Source organism: Heterocephalus glaber, unplaced genomic scaffold (assembly GCF_053883595.1).
Source record: "Heterocephalus glaber isolate CG9 unplaced genomic scaffold, H.glaber_assembly_v1.0 deba00001481, whole genome shotgun sequence".
Classification (NCBI taxonomy): Eukaryota; Metazoa; Chordata; class Mammalia; order Rodentia; family Bathyergidae; genus Heterocephalus; species Heterocephalus glaber.
Genome location: NW_028258317.1, coordinates 36,540,311 through 36,560,492, shown reverse-complemented (window position 1 = coordinate 36,560,492; position 20,182 = coordinate 36,540,311). Strand labels below are relative to the sequence as shown.

The 20,182-nt window shown below is 39.6% G+C and overlaps 1 protein-coding gene across 16 annotated transcripts in view; it reads left to right on the top strand.

Moving 5' to 3' along the window:
• Window positions 1-1,157: 1,157 nt before the first annotated feature.
• Ccdc171 (coiled-coil domain containing 171) overlaps window positions 1,158-20,182 on the top strand; it is a 361,174-nt gene continuing 342,149 nt past the window's right edge. For 3 of the 16 annotated variants that reach the window (XM_087183884.1, XM_087183881.1, XM_013069751.3), the window contains exons 1-2: window positions 1,159-1,630; window positions 10,829-10,981. In XM_087183884.1, coding sequence (XP_087040010.1) covers window positions 10,938-10,981 — 44 coding nt within the window. In that variant the 5' untranslated portion in view covers window positions 1,159-1,630; window positions 10,829-10,937. Of the gene's footprint in view, window positions 1,954-8,761; window positions 8,806-10,828; window positions 10,982-20,182 lie in introns of all 16 variants that reach the window. The other 13 variants (XR_015440062.1, XM_087183888.1, XM_087183890.1 and 10 more) reach the window with 8 other exon arrangements.

Genomic DNA, 20,182 nt, shown 5'->3' with positions numbered 1-20,182 from the left:
GTCTATAACTATATTCCTAAAGTCAAAAGTCCTTCACTATAAAACCTTTTCAGATGCAGGGGGCTGATATTAATATTTCCCTTCTTTGATCCCCACTGCACCTGTTTAATACACCCTACATTCCTCTCTCCTGGCTCCATGCTACGTATAGTCTGTATTCTATAAATGCTGACTGATCAAATAAAGATTGCAAATCTTCACACTGCACCCATTTTTCTTCTTACTAAACGAGTGTATAATGTACATTTGGTATTTGTTCTTGTTATGCAATACTTCTGTGATGTCATTAAAACAAAGACATTTAAAATATTTAAAGTTTGTGAAATAAAAAAATTCTGGTATCAGTCTGTTGCAATGTTCCATTTCATTTATAAGTGTTGGTTTAGGCTATTTTCTTCTTTCCTTAAACTCTTCCTTTTGAAGCCATCTTCCTCTTTCTTAGGAAGCTGGAACATTCTCCTTTAAAATCTGAATGATTACACTCAAGCCGATTAAGGTTTCAGCACCGCAACAATCAAGGAGGCGTGAATCTCAATTTGTATTTGCTTTTATGACCGCTGTTGGTTCTCCAGAGGGAGAGCTGGGGAAAGACGACCCCTGCACCTGGTTTCAGGCAGATTACAATCAACACCTGACGAGCTTGGCATAAAAGGCTCATTTTGTATTACACACCTTTTGGGGGGGGGGCGTGTGCATGTGGTGGTGAAAATAAAATCCTTAATCAAAATCCCTCCAACGTGCATCGTTCTTTGGGGAATAGGCTTTCAAAAGAAACCCGAGGATTTGGTTTCCAATCTCCCTCCCCAAGGCGGCGGCAGATTATGAAGCAGCTATGCGGAGAAACCAAAGTGTTACATAAATTATCGAGAAGGCTCGGTTTTGGGGGGGTAGCAGAGTGAGACAATGAAGAATCAATGAGAATGAATATAAAAAAACCCAGAAGCTAGCAGGCAGACGGGGCACCGGCAGGGGCTGGAGGCTTCATCGCGGTGTACGGTTTACAACACACGTTAAGGAAGGAGCCTAAGAGGGACCGTGAGGCCAGGAAGGGCCAGAAGGCCCGGGCCAGCCCCGGCACAGGAGCAGCGTCCCGGTCAGCACACATGGTAGTTTAGAAACGCAAGAGCTGCGATTTGACCCGCCTGGATTTTTTATTCAGGAGGCAAGGAAAAGGGGCCAGAGGGTGGAAGGCGGCGTTTCCAGTCGTCTCCTGGGGCCTCAAGCTGAAAGCATCAAACTGGGCGCGGGCGGGGCGCGGGCTCCCTGGCAACGGCGCACGCGCGGCTAGCCCTGGCCGGGCCCTGGGCTTGTCGGGCGGGCTTCTTCAATCCGAGACCGGAGTTCTCCGGGGACGAATACCGGGGCCACGGAGGCAGGAGGAAAGGGGTAGACCGCGCCGTCGGGGCGGAGGCGGACGGGCGGCCTGAGAAAGTCCTCGAAGACTGCGGGGAAGCTGTGTCCGCTTAGTTTCCGGAAGTGGCCTTTGTAAACTTGACTTCCAGTCCCCCTTCGCTGTCTGTCCCTCCTCCCAGGGTCCTAGAGTCCACCGTGTCCCAACAGTTTCCACTCTCATCCCCTAGGGCATCCTGGGGTCGTGGGTGTGCACTGCGGACCACGCGAGACCCCTGAGGTAACCGCGGCGGAGCCTCGGGCCGGGAGGGCTGAGAGGAGCAATGGGGCTGCACTGCGGGCCTGGGGCGTCCCCTCGGGAGCCCCGCCGAGCACCCCGGGACGCCGCCGCTCCCTCCCGGGGCCCTGTACGACGCCAGACTGCGGGGACCTTTACCTCCGAATCTGTAAACTGGAGGACAAAGGCCACATCATTCGTGTGCGTGTTTTAATGCAAGCCACACATTAGGCGCCCTGCCAGTGGTAAACGAAAGGATAAGTTGCGCTAGACTGGTTTCTGCAGCTTCCCCTGCCTGCCCTCCAGGACTTTTAGAAAAATCAGCTGTGAGTTTTCAATTTTTCTGAAGGTGTAAATTTCCTGCAGAAGTGGTACCCTCTTTTTGAATGATTATTCCATCTTGGTAATTATCCTAGGCAATATTTTTTAGAAAGACTTGCTGTCCAGCTCTTTTAATACCTTACACATCGATATTTTGTAATTCTCGTAACCATGGAGAAAAGGACTTGAGTGCCTAGTAACAACAGAATCGGAATAGGAAACGAACTTGGTTGCCCATGAAATGCACAGGAAACAAAGGCAGTGCAATCTGCTAGGAGGGAAAGTGGACGTTTTTTGGAGTTTTTTTACTGATCCGGGCCTGGGCATTTACTGGCTATGTGATCTCAGGCAGATCACCAAACCTTCCTAGGTTTAAACTCCTTACCTGTGAGATAAAAAGAACGGACTTGATCTCCGGAGTTCCATTTAATTATAAAATCCTTTGTCTCAGCCCCTAGGTCTTGGTCTTGTTTTTTGGAAGGAACCAAACACTCCACTTAAAGGCGAAATATGTAACTGCTGAGAGAAACGCCCGACACAGGTGTGGTCACAAAGGCAGATAGCCAGATAGCCCGGTTTAGTGAAAAAAGATGGATTTAGTGTCTTGGAATCCAGATCCGTTTACTGACAACTTGAAAAGGGCCCGATGAATTGAGGACAAGTTGTCTGACCAAAGAAAGCTAGCAAAACAGACCAAAGTCCTGAAATACCATTTTAACTCAGGTCTTCAGGTCCTTTTATTTACCCTTAGTCAAGAGGGAGTTTAAATGATTGAGGAGACCTGGTGGCTGGTAATCTGTTGATTTGCATCAGTGTTAAAGGGAGAGGAGAGATTATGAAGTTTCAGATAAGTCACCCTTGTGCTGCTAGTTTAAATGATTAATAAAGGCTGTGTACTCAAGGAGGCATAGGCTTTTTCCAGCAAAGGATAAATACAACGTGGAGGCTGTGAGGCTGAATTTTCTTTACAGCGCTACCTTAGTAGTCAGCCAGACATGGGTCTGAATTTTAATTCTTCCAGTAAATATCTTTACAAGAGTTATTCAACCTCTGGAGCCCTCAGTTTTCTTATTTGTGAAATGTGTAAGTAATCTCATTAGGGTTACTGTGTGGCCTAAGTGAGGTCAGGTGTGCTTAGTCCCAGTATCTGGTACATGCTAAGTGCTGGATAAATGAGTTTCATCTCTTCATTCACCCCTCCCTCCACTTCTGAGCTGTGCAGACACTGAGAGATAAGTATATTCTGAATGAGCAGCTGAAGGACTCAGATGTGAGGTAGGAGAACTTGTATCAGCAGTGGCTCTGATGTCTAAATTTGATATAGTCCCATTTGTTGATTCTTGATGTTACTTGTGCATTTGGAGTTCTGTTCAGAAAGTCCTTGCCTATGCCTATTTTATCTTTCAGCAGGTTGTTTCTGTTTCAATATTCAGATCTTTGGACCGTTTTGATTTAGTTTTGTACATGATGAGAGAAATGGGTCCAGCTTCAATCTTCTGCATTGAAGAATGATATACATAACATCCTCTCCTGTATTTTGGTAGAAATAGTAAAAGTCAACCCTACAGCCAAGAGAAGACTCATCTGTTAATTAGCATAAAAAACTGATTGAAAATTTTCCTTTATTTATCACTGTTACAGGATGGCCTGTTTCTGGCTCAAGCCTGTAAAAGTGCCATCCAGATTGAGAATCCACTGAAGGTCAGAGTCATTTGTTGTAGAAAACACCTTGACTTGTTAGTTTGACTGTGGAGAAGAATGATCTGTTTGAGAAATCTGTAGCAGGAAGCAGAAATGCTCCCCTCACAGGCAGGGTCTCATATGTCTTGGAAAAGGATAGCAGGACGTACTGTTGAACTCTGGAGTCAGCCAGCCTGAGAATGAATCCTTACTGTCACCTACTAGAGGTGACTTTGTGCAAGTGACTGAATGTATTTAGCTTGGGTGTCCTCAGGTTCAAAGTAGGGCTATTAACAATAGCCCCTAGGGGTTAGCATACAGTGAGAAAGATATCTATAGAAAGTTTTTAGCACAACCTCTGCAGATAGGATTTTTGTTATAATTGGAATGATGATGCAGAGAATAGCTTTGATATAGCAATTTGTTCATAGATACTGATCATTGGATATTTTCAAATGGAAATTGAAAGATATTGAAGAAAAAGGCTAACATTGGTTGTATGTCATCAGGAAGTTTTAATTACTGCACTCATATAGTTTGGCCAAATTATTCACTTTAATTTGTGGCTTTTCAAAGGTAGATTTGTGTAGATGTGTGTAATACCCACACATTATGTGAGTACTCTGCAGTTCTTAACTTAGCCTCTTAGAACACTGACATTTTCATTGCTATAATTGCCTACTTAACTGTCCTCATCATTTCTTCCCTTTTCACTCTTTGGAAGAAGAGGGAGATTTCACTGCATCTTCTGTGCCATGTTGAATAGCACAGACATCTCATCTGAGTTTAAATCCAGCCCATCATGGATGTAGTTTTCCTGAAACAAAGATAGGTCTTTGTTCTCTGGTTTTATTAGAAGCTGAGAGAGAGAGAGAGAGTGTTTTTTTTAGGAGAAACTTTATTTTAAAATTTTTTTTGAAGGGGTGGTAGTAGAGATTGAACCTGGGGCCTCACACATGCCTAAAGCACTTTACTACTGAGCAATACTCCCAGCGCTTTTTAAGACAAGTTGCTCAGGCTGGCTTTGAACTTTCGATCTTTCCTTAGTCTCCTGAGTAGCTGGGGTTATACGTATGTGCCCTGGTAGGGTTTTTGACTGATGGTGAATTTATTTATGTTTTGGTGCTGGGGATTGAACCTAGGACCTCATGGATGCTAAGTACTTGCTATACTACTGAGCTATGCCTCCAATGTCAATGAATTTTTAAAATTGACATATAATTTGGTTTGGTTCTGGGGATTTAACCTAGGACCTCAAGTATGCTAAATTCATGCTTTTCCATTGAAGGCTACACTACCAGTGTTGATGAATTTTTAAAAATTGAGATATAATTTGTTGGATATGGTGGCACATGCCTGTAATCCTCCTGAGAGACTGAGGCAAGAGGATAGCAATTTAATGAGACTTTGTCTCAAAAAATAAAAGGACTGGGGATTTAGCTCAATGCAGAGGATCTGGGTTCAATCCCTGGTACTTGGAAAAAAATTGAGATATTATTCACATAACATACATTTTAAAGTGTACCATTTTAAAGTGTACAATTCAGTGTTTTTTAGGATATTCACTATGTGATAATAAACATCACTGTCTCTAGAATATCTCCATCACATCTTCTCCACCTCAAAAAAGAAACCTGTTAGCAGTTAGATGCATTCTCTCTCTTCACTTGCTGGAAAAAACAACCTACTTTCTGTTTCTATGGATTTACCTATTCTGAAATTTCATATTAATGGAATCAAATTATAAGTGGCTTCTTAGCATGTTTTCAAGGCTCATGCATCTTGTACTTTATATCAGTACTTCATCCTTTTTATGGTTGAATAATTTTTCATATCTACCCATTGACAGTTAATAGACATTTGGATTATTTCACCTTTTGGTGATTATGAAAAATGCTGCTAGGAACATTTGTGTACAAGTTTTTCTAAAAGTCCAGTAATTATCTTAGAATGTAAGGGTCAGCATTAAGTTCACAGTTTGCTTTCTAGAAATGCAGATTAAGCCAGGCTTGGTAGTGCACACCTGTAATCCCAGCAAGGAAGATCACTGTGAGTTCAAGACCAGCCTGAGCTACTTATTTCAAGGCAACCTGAACTGCATAGTAAGACCATGTCTCAAACAAACTAGATTTAAATATTTTTTTTATTTCAGGAAAGTTTTCTTGAATTGCAGTTTTTAGTGTTGTTTTGTTCCCTTGCTTTGATTTTATTAATTCAGGGATTTCTGTTATCTTCATTTTTAAAAAATTCTTTGTGTACGTTTAATATTCTGTCATTTTATTCTGAATCCTTTTGCTTTTTTTTTAATTAATAGTTTTCCTCTTTTTCATTTTCTTTATCTAGTTTGTTTTTTGTGCTCATATCTACTTGCTCTCATGTTCCTTTTAATCTTTATTACTGAAATGATTTTTCCTTTTATATCTAATGCCTTCTGATCCCTGCTACCTCATTTTTGAGTTTTTCTAATTCTGATAGATAATCTTTCATGCCTTGTATGATTTTTCTTAATGCTTTTTAGTTCATTTTGAAATAGTAAATTAGAGTTTTCATTTGTTTTTGTAGACATGTCTTTCTGTCATCTTTTTGTATTTATCCTCATATTAACTTTGTATGGGTTTTGGTTACTTTTGTCGACCTGAACTTTGAGAATGAGATGAGGTTCAGGAGACCTTTTCTTTTTTTGATTTTTGAGACAAGTTCTTGCCATGGAGATCAGGCTGGCCTTGAACTCATTATGTAGCTCAGATTGGCCTCAAACTTGAAGCATTCCCCCTGCCTCAGCCTCATGAGTGCTGGGATCACAGGCTTATCAAGCCTAGCAGGAAACCTTTTCTGACTTCCTAAAACTCTGACTTAACCTTTTGTATATATTTAAAGACATGGTGGCTTGCTTTCTGAGATTTTCTGGCTTTATTTTCTCCTTCAGTTTGGTCTGGCTGGGGCATCTCCTTACTGTGTCTTTATTTTTTCTATCCTGATCCATTTTTATTTTATTAGTTTGTGACCCTGTCCAGGAAGAGGAACTTTATGGTTTAATTCTAAGAGTTCATGAGGCTGGATTGCACTAGCCTTTTCATGATTTTTTTTTTTTTTTTGGTACTGGGGATTGAACTCAGGTCCTTGTGCTTGCGCAGCAGGTGGCAAAACCACTGAGCTAAATCCGTGGCCCCTTCATGATTTTTTTTTTTTTACCATATTACTTCAGGTGCCCATTGTTATTTATTTATTTATTTTGTGGTTCCAGGGATTGAATTATGGGCCTTGCACCCCCCACCACTGAGCTACACCCCCAGCCCCAGGTACCCCCTTTTAGAATGAGCAAACCTCTCCTGTGGGAAACTAGACGTAAGGATCAAGGCCCAGTTGACCACCTTCCCTGTGGACATGAATGAAGGAGTAGCAAATGGATCTTTTTTTTTGGCAATGTACCAATAAGGTCCAGCGACATCAAACAACAGCTGAGATCTAGTTTAGAGAAATACTTACCTGGGTACACTTTGCAAAGAATGAGAAACTGATGAATTTTCCATTAACTTAATTCCTTGCTCCCTTGCCTAAGTTGAATAAAAGTGAGGTGAGCCAGACACTCGGGGGTCTTTGTCCACTAGAGGAAGGAGCCCCCTGGTCCCTCTTTCAAAATTGTCTGTCTCTTGTCTTTGCTCTCCGTTTGGCCCCTCCAGTTAGGCATTCATAGCAAGCTGGTTTCCTGCTCTCTCCCATTTTCATCTGCTTTCAAATTGGCCTGCAGTAGATATCTTTTGGCTCTCTGGGGTTTTATCAGATGTGGCCTTGTTTTTTATTCCCTTGCTTTCTCTATAGACACCTCTGATGCTCACCTGCAGGTTTTGTGGCTGTTGGTGGTTTGTCTTTCCTCACCTGTGTTTTTTAAGTATAGCCATAATCTTTGGTTTCTCTATCTAGTTGCCTTAGAATTCCCTCATTTGGGCCGGGGATTTAGCTCAGTGGTTCTGCCACCTGCCTCGAAAGTGCAAGGTCCTGAGTTCGATCTCCGGTACCAAAAAAAAAAAAAATTCCCTCGTTTATATTGATAAGGAATTATGCTATAGAAAAACAAAAAGGGTTGGGGATATAGGTTAGTGGAAGAGCTCTTGTCTAGTATGTGTAAGGCTCTGGAATCATTCACCAGCATCACACACACCACCACTAACAACAAAGACCACAAAAGAAAACAAAAAACAAAGATACCTGATTTAAAAACCCCACATAGCCAGAGCTGGTTTGAGAAACTACTATATCTTTGTGTTACTCAACTTTTAAAATTCTTTTTATCCTTATGTGAGCATTTTCAAACTAGTTTTCTATTGATGTATACCAAGTTACCACAAACTTTAGTGGTAGTGGTTTAAAACAGCACACAGTTATCGCACCATCTCTTGATCGTGAGTCCTGGCACAGCTTAGCTGTTCCTCTGCTCTCACAAGGCTGCATTGAAGGGGCCAGCTAGGTTGTGTGCTCATCTTGAGGCCATCTGGGTAGGATCATTCAGGTCATTGGCAGAGTTTATTTCCTTACAGCTTAGGGAAATGTCTGAGGGATCTGGATGGGTACTAGCTGCTGAGTGGAGGCTACCCACTGGTCTAAGAGGCTGGTTGCAGTTTCCTGCTCTGTGGCGCTCCATAGAGGCTGTTCATATCATGGCGGTTTGCTTCTTCAACACCAGCAGAAAGGTCTGCTAAGAGTCTTTGTTGTTGTTGGTGTAGTACTGGCGATTGAATCCCATGCATGCCTGGCAAGCACCCTACCACTGAGCTGCACCCACCAGTTACACTCCTTAAGTGTGAAGTAATTATGAGGGTGACATCTCATTACCTTTGTCATAGAAGTAAGTCACATAGAAGCAAATCAAGGAGAAGATATAAATAAGACAGTAATACCAGTGGGGTAAAGATGGTGGAGACCATCTGCTTGCCGCATTATTTGTGTACATTATCTGGAAATTGGGGAAACATACTCCTGTGCTGTAGGACCCACTCTGTTTAGAAGACCATTCAGATTTAAAGATGTTAGATGACAAAATAAAACACTGAAAAAATGTTTCTTTTCTATTTAGCTTTACTGAAAGATCTTTACCAAAATTTGATAAACTTTTTTTTTTTCCTTTGGGTACTGGAGATCGAACTCAGGACCTTGCGCTTGCAAGGCAGGCACGGCCTCTGGTGAGCTAAATCCCCGGCCCTGATAAACTCTATATACATTTCTTCTCAAGGACGAAACAAAGACACTACTAAGGCCTTAACTATCTAAAATTCTTTTTTATTCTTTTTTCAGTGTCGAAGGTCAAATCCAGGGTCTTGCAAATGCTAGGAAAGTCCTCTGCCACTGAATTTCTTTTCTCAAAAGGAAAATAGAAGTTTCTTGGTGCCTTTTGTGCCACATGCATAGATGTGTACAGTGTATATGTGTTTAAGCTTTTTCACAAAAATAAAAATATATAAGGTTTGTTTGGGAGTAGAGACAAAATAGGTTTGTACTTTTTTAAAAAAAAGTGTTTTGGGCTGGGGATTTAGCTCAGTGGTTTTGCCACCTGCTGCACAAGCGCAAGGACCCAAGTTTGATCCCCGGTACCAAAAAAAAAAAAAGTCTTTTGGATATCTTTGTGTACTTAGTATTTCCCTAAATAATTCTCTTACAATTTTTCTTTAGACTGAATCACCCCAAATATCACCTACTCCCTTTATCAGGGATCATTATGTTTTTCAGAGAGTTTTATGTTCAGTAGTGAAAACTAAATAGTGACTGGGCACTGTACTGTATATATTATTTAAATCTTAAAATATATGAGATTGGTATAGTTATCTTTTTATGGTTGAGGAAACAGGCTCTGAGTAAGTGACTTTCACAGTCTTATACTTATTGGAATCCTACTTCAGATTTTTCTAAGTTTAAAGCTCAAGGTTTTTCTTAGGATACTGGATTTCTTGGAATACAAAGAGGTACTTGTGGAATATTAATATTTGTATATATTTGGACTGTTTTTATTATCTGTTTAAAATGTTTACCCAGAGATTCCTTAACACTTAGTAAAGTAACTTACTTTAAATGGTTGGGGTCATATAATTTGGAGTGTCTCCCACAGAAGAAAATAGGCCAGAGTGAATGAAAAATACTCTTCTTATTTCTTTTTTTTTTTGGTACCGGGGATCGAACTTGGGACCTTGTGCTTGCAAAGTAGGTGCCGGAACCACTGAGCTAAATCCCTGGCCCCCTCTTCTTATTTCTTGATCTCTTTGGAAGAAGGTCTTTGAAAATTATCATGGTTGAAATTATAAAAAATTAAGTTATGAAGAAAGACTTTTTTGTATATATCAGTAAAAAAAAGATTTTCATAAAGACATATACTGGTATATGACCAAGAAAATTAATTTTAAAATTTTTGTTTTAGTAGTGCCATAGACTTGTGAGTGGTAACTTACTTGTCTGCTTCAAGATACTGTAGTTTACTTTCCTAGGACTTACTGAATGCCAAAAGACATTTAGTTGGGTTGTTGGCTTTTTCCATTTTATTTCTTTTGAGACTTTGAATAAAAAAAATCTGACATTAAAAAAAAAGAAAATTACCATGAGATCTTTCATTTGGGGCACTTTGGGCTCTCTTTTTTGCGGGGGGGCACCAAGGATCAATCTCAGCACCTTGTGCTTGCGAGGCAGGTGTGGTGCTGCTGAGCTAAATCCCTGGTCCACTTTGGGCTCTTTGATTACAACATTACATTGGAAATATCTTGGCTATGATGAGAAAGGGTTTGGGGACCTAAAAATGTCCCTGAAATTCACTTTCTTTTTTTTTTTTTGGTACCGGGGATCAAACTCGGGTCCTTGCGCTTGCGTAGCGGGTGGCGAAAATTCACTTTCTTTCAAACTGATTCTATGCCCTAGGGATATGATGCACCTATATATATATATTTTTCCAAGCTCAAGAAAATCTATCACTGATGTTATAACCTTTTTGAGAAATTAAAATCTAAAAGTTAATCATTACCTTGTTCTTAGAAGAAATACGTTTGTAACATTTTGTCAGTTTTTTTTCAGCGCTTTTTAAAATAAATAAAACATTATAGCTTTCTAGATTACATTTGTTATGTAATATTTTAAAAATTAACAAATAGACCATAGATGAACAGAAAAATCACCTTTACTTTCAGGATTCAAACATAAAACAGCCATTGTATTGTTTCTTAACAGAATTCAGTCCATCTAACTTGTACGTCATAGACATCTTGGACAATTTCAGTCATAAATAAGGAAGTATTTCATTAAGAAACAGGTATTTTGAAGAGTTGGAAGAGTTACCATGAATATAAACACTTCACATAATGCCATTGGTGATACTCAAAGGTAAGCCTCCAGTCTCTTCAGTTGAAAAAATGATTTTGATTGCAAAGAACACAGAAAATCAAGTTGCTGGTGGAGCTAATTTTAAGAATTCTCATGGCATAGTGTGTCAGTTAATCTTAAAGTCAACTTGACTGGATTAAGAGACTCCTCGAGAGGTGATTGGATTATTGGGACGTTATGCTTAGTGTATTAATCCACTGTTGTTTATAGCTGAATGTGCTATTAGGAGGTGGGGCCTACTTGAAGGAGGTGGGTCACTGCAGTGCTCTGCCACACCCTTCCATCATGATATTCCTGCCTTGGAGTCAGCTGACCATAGACTGAAATTCTGAATCCATGAGCCAAATTAAACCTCTCCCCATTTAAGTTGTGGTTGTTGGCTCTGTTGTCCCAGTGACAAGAAAGCTGACTGATACAGATGGTAAATGAAGTAAAAATGTCTTGGGACTGGGAGAGTAGAATGATGACTGTTATGCCTTGTATTATGTTCCCCCTAAAGTCCCATGTGCTCATTGATGTGGCTTTTTGGAAGTGGCTGGACCTAGGATATGTGAATGTGGATTAAGGGCCTGTGAGTATGGATTAAGGGGGTGATAACTAAGTTAGTCCACTGATTGGACTAGCATAGTTCTGGGTATGAATAATGGAAAGGCCCACCCTGGATGTGGGTGACATCATCCAAAAGGCTTGTATCCTAGATGGGATACAAGAGCTCGCTGCTGCTTGCTGTCTTCTGCCTGCCCTGCCATAGGTTGTTTCTCCTGTGATGCCCCTCTGCCATGGTGCCCTGCCTTGGAACCAGCCAACTATGGCCTAAAACCTCTACAAACTGAGCCAAAGTAAATCTTTCCATAACTTTGGGTGTTGGTTATTTTGTCTCAGCAATGCAAAAATAACTAAGACAAGGGGCCGGGGATTTAGCTCAAGGGTGCCGCTGCCTGTCTTGCAAGCTCAAGGTCCTCAGTTTGATCCCCAGTACCAAACCAAACCAAACCAAACCAAACCAAACAAAACAAAACTAAGACAATGATGTTACCTTTTGAATCTGAAATGTTACCCCCAAATCTCATGTGCTTGCAAGGTGATTGGATCATGGAGGTGTTGTACTCACTAGTGGATTTGTCCACTGTTTAGTGGCTGTGTGTGGCTTCAGCATGTGAGGCCTGATCAGAAGAGGTGGGTCACTAGGAGTGTGACCTGGAAGCACAGATCTCCTTTCCTTGCCCCTTCCTTCTCTCTCTGATTTCTGGCCACCATGATGTAAGCAGTTTGCCTTTGCTATGCCATTTCTGCCTCGAAACCAGCCCACCATGGATTGTAACTGTGAGCAAAAATAGACCTCTCCTCTTTTAATTTGTGGGTGTTGGATATTGTTTCTGAGGGATGAGAGTGACAGATGCCTTATACTTGTAGTACTAAATCTAGAGACTTTATGGGGTTGTTATACTTTTTTTTTGGTACTGGGGATTGAATTTGGGACTTTGTGTTTGTGAGGCAGGCAGTGGAACCACTGAGCTAAATCCCTGGTCCTGTTACAGTTTTTTGTCAACCTGAGCCATAAGATCCATGTTTCTGAGGTTTCTCTTGTCAATACAGACTTGCTCTGTTCTTTTTTTTTTGGTATCGGGGATCAAACTCAGGACCTTGTGCTTGTGCAACACCACAGAGCTAAATCCCTGGGCCCTTACTCTGTTCTATTAGTCTCAATATATAGTTTCTTATATTTTTAATTTACATTTGTTTGTTTGTTTTTTTGGTACTGGGGATCAAACTCAGGTCCTTGTCCTTGGGAGGCAGGCGGCAGAACCACTGAGCTAAATCCCCAGCCCCTATGTCATGTTTCTTAATAGCTAAATTATTCTGTGTAATTCTGGCAGTGATGGTGAACCTTTTAGAGCTTTCCGTGATAACAAACAGCTGGCTGCAGCACACATGCTATATGTTCACCACCGCTGTTCTAAGACCTGAATAAACTTATCTAAACCCTATTTACCACTAATCTACTTTCTTTATCTACAGATTAGCCTTTCTGAACAACTCAGATCAATGGAATCATCTTTCAATAGGCATACTTTTTAGGTTTATGATATTGTAGTATGTCACAACTTATAAAAAATTGCTGAATAGTACTCTGTGGCATAGATACACTGTATTTTGTTTATCCATTCACCAGTTTTGAGCATTTGAGTTGTTTTCACCTTTTTGTTAATGAATAATGATAGTATTAACATTTGCATATATGTCTTTTATTGAGATATACTTTTGTTCCTATTGCTGGGTATAGGAATAGAACTCCTGTATCATTTAATAAATTTATGGCAACAATTGTTATTTTTTGAAGAGAGTCTTGCTGTGTAGTTCAGGCTGAACTATTGGCCCAGGCTGGCCTCGAACTTATGATGTTCCTGCCTTAGCCTCCCAAGTTCTAGGATTACAGGTGTGTGCCACCACACCTGGCTCCAATGATACAATTTTTAAGAAATTGCCAAATTGTGTTGTAAAGTGACTGGACCATTTTGGATTCCTACCAGCAATGTATCAGGGTTTTAGTTTTGCCATATTTTTGCCAACCTTTTTTATTATCTTTAAAAAAAAATACATGAGAATTAAACCCAGGGCCTTCCCCACTAAAATACATCCCTGGATCTACCCCCCACCCTGCCTTACTTAAAAAAAATACTATTTTAGCCAGGCATGGAGGTGCACTTCTGTAATCCCAGCACTTGGGAGGCTGAGGCAGGAGGATTGCCACAAGTTCAGGACAGCCAGAACTACATAGCAAAATCCCATTTCAAAAAGAAAAACAAAAACAAAAACTATGTTGTAAAGTTGCTAAGTTGCTCAGGCTGGGCCAAACTTGTGATCCTTCTGCCTTAGCTTCCCAGAATGCTAGGATTACAGGTATCCACCATGTGTCTGGCTTGCATGTGCTTTTTTTTGCTTTTTAATTAGTATATGTCTGTAGAACATCATGATTACAGTTATCATGGGGAGTTGGTACATATACATAACACATCTTAATTCTTTTTTTTCCTCTTTGTTTTTGTTTTTCATCTCTTACTCTTTCCCTCCCTCCCTGGTCCTTCTGACTCTTGGTTTCCTTCCATTTGTAAAAGCTCTATTTTCATCATTTTTCTTTGCTCTTCAATTCTTTTTTCCCCCATCTCTTTTCCCTCCCTTCCCTCCTCTCTTGTTCTCCCATCCATTTGAAAAAGATCTCCCTACTTCCTCTTTATCTTCTATTTTGCTCTATTATTTATATATATATATGAAGATGTATTTGAGTTTCTCATTTGAGAGAAACCATGCAGTATTTAAGCTTGTGTATCTGACCTATTTCACTTAATATTACTGTCTCAGGTTGCATCCATTTACTTATGAATGCCTCAACTTTATCTTTCTTCATGGTAGCATGGTACTCCATTGTGTATAAATATCACATTTTCTTTTCCCATTAATCTGTGGATGGATATATAAGCTATATCCAAAATTTAACTGTTACAAATTGTGCTGCTATAAACATGAGTATGTAGGTATTACTGTAATATAATGTCCTTGACTCTTTTGGGATGATACCTAGAAGGGGAATAGCTGAGTCAAATGGAATTTCTATTTTTAGTTTTTTGATTTCCATAGTGGTTGTACTAGTTAACATTCCAACAGTGTAGAAGGTTTCTTTTTTCCCTATATCTTTTTCAGCATTTGTTATTATTTGATTTCTTGATGATATCCATTCTTTCTGAATTAAGAGGGAATCTCAGCATTGTTTTAATTTGCATTTTTCTAATGGCCAATGATGTTGAACATACTTTTATGTATTCATTGGCCATTTGCACTACTACTGCTGAGAAGGGACTATTCATTTCTCTTGCCCATTTTTTGATTGGGCCTTTTATTTTGGGGGAATCTAATTTTTTTGAGTTTTTTTTTGGTACCGGGGATCGAACCCAGGTCCTTGCACTTGCACAGCAGGCAGTAAAACCCCTGAGCTAAATCCCTGGCCCCTTTTTTGAGTTCTTTATATATTTTAAATGTGACTCCACTGAAGAGTAGTTAGCAAAATTTTTTCCCGTTTTGTAGGTTGTATCTTCACTATGTTGGTTGTTTCCTTTGCTGTGCAGAAGCTTTTAACTTGATATGATCCCATTTGGTTCTTGGTATTCTTTCTTGTAGGATTTTGTTCAGAAGATCCTTGCCTATGCCTATGTCTTCAAGACTTTTACATATTTATTTTCCAGCAGATTAAGTGTTTCTGTTTTAACATTTAGATCCTTAATCTATTTTGGCTTCAGTTTAGTGCATGTTGAGAGATATGGGTCTAGACTCAATCTTCTGCATATGGATATCCAATTTTCCCAGCACCATTTATTAAGGAGGCTATCTTTCTACCAGTGTATGTTTTTGGCCACTTTATCAAAGATCAGATAGATGATTGTGCCTGGGATTGTTTCTGCTTCCTCTATTCTATTTCATTGATCCACATGTCTGTTTTTGTGCCAGTACCATGCTGTTTTTATCATTTTAGCTTTGTAGTATAACTTGAAATCTGGGATTGTGATGCCTCCTGCTTTGCTTTTGCTATTCTGGATCTCTTCTGGTTCCATATGAATTCTAGGATTGTTTGCTCTGGATCTGTGAGAAATACTATTTTGATTGAGATTGTATTAAATTTGCATATCAGTTTTGCAGTTACATCCATATTGATTATATTGGTTCTGCTCCTCCAGGAGCAGGGGATATCTTTCCATTTTTTTTTTTTTTTTTGGTAACGGGGATCGAACTTGGGTCCTTATGCTTGCGCAGCAGGCAGTGAAACCACTGAGCTAAATCCCCGGCCCCCATCTTTCCATTTTCTGATGTTTGATTTCCTTTTCCAAAGTGATATAATTTTCTTTCATTGTAGAGGACTCTTACTTTCTTGGTGTAGAGGACTGTAGTATTGATTATGTCTAAAGCAGGCTGTGAAGAGTTAACCCCACAGTTGGCTTATTTTGAGAAGTGAGTCTGGCTGAAGCCTACGTGTCGAGGTCAGAGTAACTTGCACCCAAATTTTATTTCCACAACTAAAACCTTTAGACTAGAAGGACAATGTTTTAACTATAATAATATATTTTGTCTGTTCTGTTCCTGATTTGTCTTGTCTTGTCTTTTATGAGCATTGTTTATATTAATTTCCATAAAATTAATAAATTATATGAATATATTATATTAATTATATTAATTTCCATAAAAACCACACATTGCCTTTACCCCAATTGATTGCCAATAAAAGTCAGTGCCTTGGACTGTCCAGCACCTTTTTTTGGATGTCCCAGCATTGGTCATCCTGGCACCTCATTTTCTCTTAGTTCTGTCTCTTAGTGTATTCTTTTTCTCAGGCCTTTGTCATATACCAGGCAGGTAGGTACTGAAACCTGACTACAGGGGTCTCCAATGATTGGCGCCCAACATGGGGCTCAAACCATGCACAATCACCTGGTCAGTGGGGCTACTCAAAATAAAAAAATTAAAAGAAAAAGAAAGAAAAGAATCGACGACACAGTACACCTTGCATCAAGGTCAAGGATAAGCACAACCCCCCTCCCCCCCAAAAAAAGAGGTATGTGCTTCAGATGTGAGAAGGTAGTAAAGATAGTCAGCTGAGACTAAAACACAGGATAATCACTTTAGGCCCAAGCTGGCCTATAGTGTTAAAAGAAATGCTACAAAAGATAGTTAAATATAATCATCATTTTTCACAAATAAAAACTTTAAAACCTAGGGAGCGTGTCAGAAATAACACCAGCTAGCTCAACAACAACAAAAAAAGTTATCTCCCTTGAGACTTTAACTGAAACCTTGACAATTTAGAGCCTTGTGCACTCTATTTTGTGGCCCAAACAACAAAGCCTGAGAGCCACTCAAGCTTCTGCTCTGCAGCACTCAGCCGCTGATAAAAACTATCTGGTTTTGGTCTTAAAACAACTGCTTGCCATATCTGCTGTCCTTCACATGGCAGACTTACCTCTCTCAAAAAATGTGACATCATTATAGGCAAACTCCAGTGCTTCCCCTTTGGAGGAGGTTGAGCAACCTCCCACTCTGCTTGAGTTGCTAAGATCACAGGTACAAAAGAGACAGAGACAAAAACAAAACTGCTTGGCTTTATTACACCAGAGGGTGTGGACAAGACATCGTGGTTAGACTCAGAGAGGGTCGAACAGGGCTTACACTCAGATTAAAAAAAACTGAAAAAAAAAAAAATTTAAAACAGCTTAAAAAGCTCAAAAAAGCCATAAAACAAAATAATAAAAAAAACCCCACTTCTGGCTTTAAGAGCCAAGGCCAACACTATGTTATCAGCCTGATGCTACCTACAAAGGTCTAAAATCCAAAACAAAGCCAGAAAAACTACAACTGTGCTCTCTACCAAACATTAATAGATTTTACAAAAAAAATCAAGTTACAAATTTTACCTAATTAATAAATATATCTTTGTTTCAATTTGAGTTGATATTTAATTGGTGTACATAAAACATTTCTTGTCCATTACAAATTCTTAAATTATAATTATAGGGTTAACTTGGTCTTTTCTATACTTGTTAAAAAACTCAATGTTACCACTGTTCTATGGACAGCCAGTCAAATTTTAAAATATGTTAATAATCTGAAAACTATATTAGAGAGAAAGCTTTCAGTTTTTCCCTATTTAACATGTTCCTGCTGGCTTCACTCTCTGTTGGTACATGCATGACTGTCCCATTGGGTGGCTTGTATCACTGCTGCCAATCCCCAATTGGGTGGGTGCCCAAACTACATGGCAGTGACACATGTGAATTATGCCCCTGTCGTGAACATGCTAATATGATGTTGGCAATAGGTTGGTCATAAATGGCTTTTATCACATTGAGATAAAATCCTTCTATACCTATTTTCTTCGGTGTTTTTTTTTGTATCATGAAACAATGTTGGATTTTGTCAAAGGCTTTTTCTGTATCTGTTGAGATGGTCATGTGATTTTTTGCATTTGCTTCTGTTTGACAATTATATTTACTGATTTGCTTATGTTGAACTATACTTGCATCTTTGGGATGAAGCCTACTTGATCATGGTGTATAATCTTTTAGAGATTTGTCGTACTCTGTTTGCCAGTCTTGTTGAGGATTTTTGCATTTGTATTCATTGCAGAGATTGGCCAGAAGTTCTCTTCTTTGGTTGGATCTTTGTCTGGTTTTGGGATCTGGGTAATTCTAGCTTCCAAGAATAATTTTGGGAGTATTCCTTCCCTGTCAATTTCATTAAAAAGTTTGAGGAATATTGGTGTTAATTCTTCCCTGAAGTAGAATTTGTCTATGAATCCATCAGGTCCTGGATTTTCTTAGTTGATAGTTTTTTTGTTTTTGGTACCAGGGATTGAACTCAGGACCTTGTGCTTTCGAGGCAGGTGCCGAAACCACTGAGCTAAATCTCCAGCCCCCTTAGTTGATAGTTTTTTAAAATTACTGCTTCAATTTTATTGCCTGTTATTAGGTTATTCAGGATTTTTAAGTCTTCTTGGTTTAGTTTTGGTAATTCTCATTTCTTCTGAGTTCTCTAATTTCTAATTTTCTAATTTCTTAGAAATCTGAATTCTTGCTAATTTCCAGTATTTCTGTTGAGAAATGTTGCAAACAGATTTCTTCCTGCTTCTTTCTCTGCTTCCTTCTCTTTCCCCTTTCACTTCCTTTTGTACTAGGGATTGAATCCAGAAGTGTTATACCATTGAGCTATGTGCCCAGCCCCCTCCCAACCTTTTACATTTTGAGACAGGGTCTTGCAAAGTTGCCCAGGCTGGCTGTTACGGCTTGTGTCTAGATATACCCACAAAGCCTCAATCAGTCATAGGTGGAGGATCTGAAGTGTGTGATGCTGCAATTGATTCATGGTGCAGTGCGAGGATCCAGGGCAGTAGGATTAAGGGTGTAGGTGCTACCTACCCTGTAGTCTGGATGAGATAAAAAGGGCAGAAAAGTGCAGTTAAGGTCCCTTGTTTTTGGTGTCTTCTGCATGCAATGAACTGTTTCTCTGTGACATCCCTCTGCCACGTGCCACTCTGCCTTGGAGCCAGCCACCTGTGGACTGAAACCTCTACAGACTGTGAGCTAAATAAACCTTCCTCCCTTCAACTTTGGGTGTCATGTATTTTGTCTCAGCAATGAGAGGAAAGTAACTAAAACATTGGCCTTAGTCTTGAGATCCTCCTGCTTCAGCCTTTCTACTGGCTGGGATTACAGGTATGTCCCATTAGGTTAGGCTCCAAACATATTTTAATCCTTTATGTAAAACCAGTTTATTTCTGTCTTGAACTTAAAGGAACTCTTTTCTTTTTTTGTCCTCTGTTTTCTAAAGATTGCATATAATCTACTTGGTTTGATGCTCATATCCTTTAGAATCTGGAATTAAAAATATTGTTTCCTGGGCCGGGGATTTAGCTCAGTGGTTTTGCCGCCCGCTGTGCAAGCTCAGGGACCTGAGTTCGATCCCTGGTACCAAAAAAAAATATTGTTTCCTTTAGTAATTTCCTCCTTTCCAGAGAGGCAGTATGGTGTAGAAGTTGAGGACACACCATGGAAGCAGGATGCCAGGTTATGAATTCTCTCTCACAGAGCCCTATGAATTTGGGCAAATCACTTAGCTTCTCTTTGACATAGTTTCTTCATTTGGGGAAGAGATGAGGGTCTGAGAATCTAATTATTTTATTTTGTTGTTAGTCTTTTAATTTTCTGCCCTACGTTCACACCCATTTTCCAAAATTTTACTAATTACAGTGTTACTAATTGGGGCTCTAATGTAAATCAGGTTGTTTTCTCCATTACTTGCTTTGAATTCAGCTTTTTTAGTTAAATCAGTTAACTTAGCCACCTGCTTTCCAGCTTCTGGTACAGTATTTCATTGGTATCATCTCATCTTCTGTGCTCTTTCTTCTTGTGGGTTTATATCTGTACATTCTATTTGTTTTTATTTTAATTTGGGGGGCAGGCAGGGAGAGTGTGTGCTAGTCTGCTATTATATAGCTGAAATTTGTTTTTTTTTTTTTTGGTACCGGGGATGGCACTTGGGCTTGTGAGGCAGGCAGTGGAACCACTGAGCTAAATCCCCAGCCCTGTATTTTTTAATTTGTATACATTTGTTTTGTAGTATGTATTACATTTGTAGTGAGTAAAATATATTAATTAAAAAGAA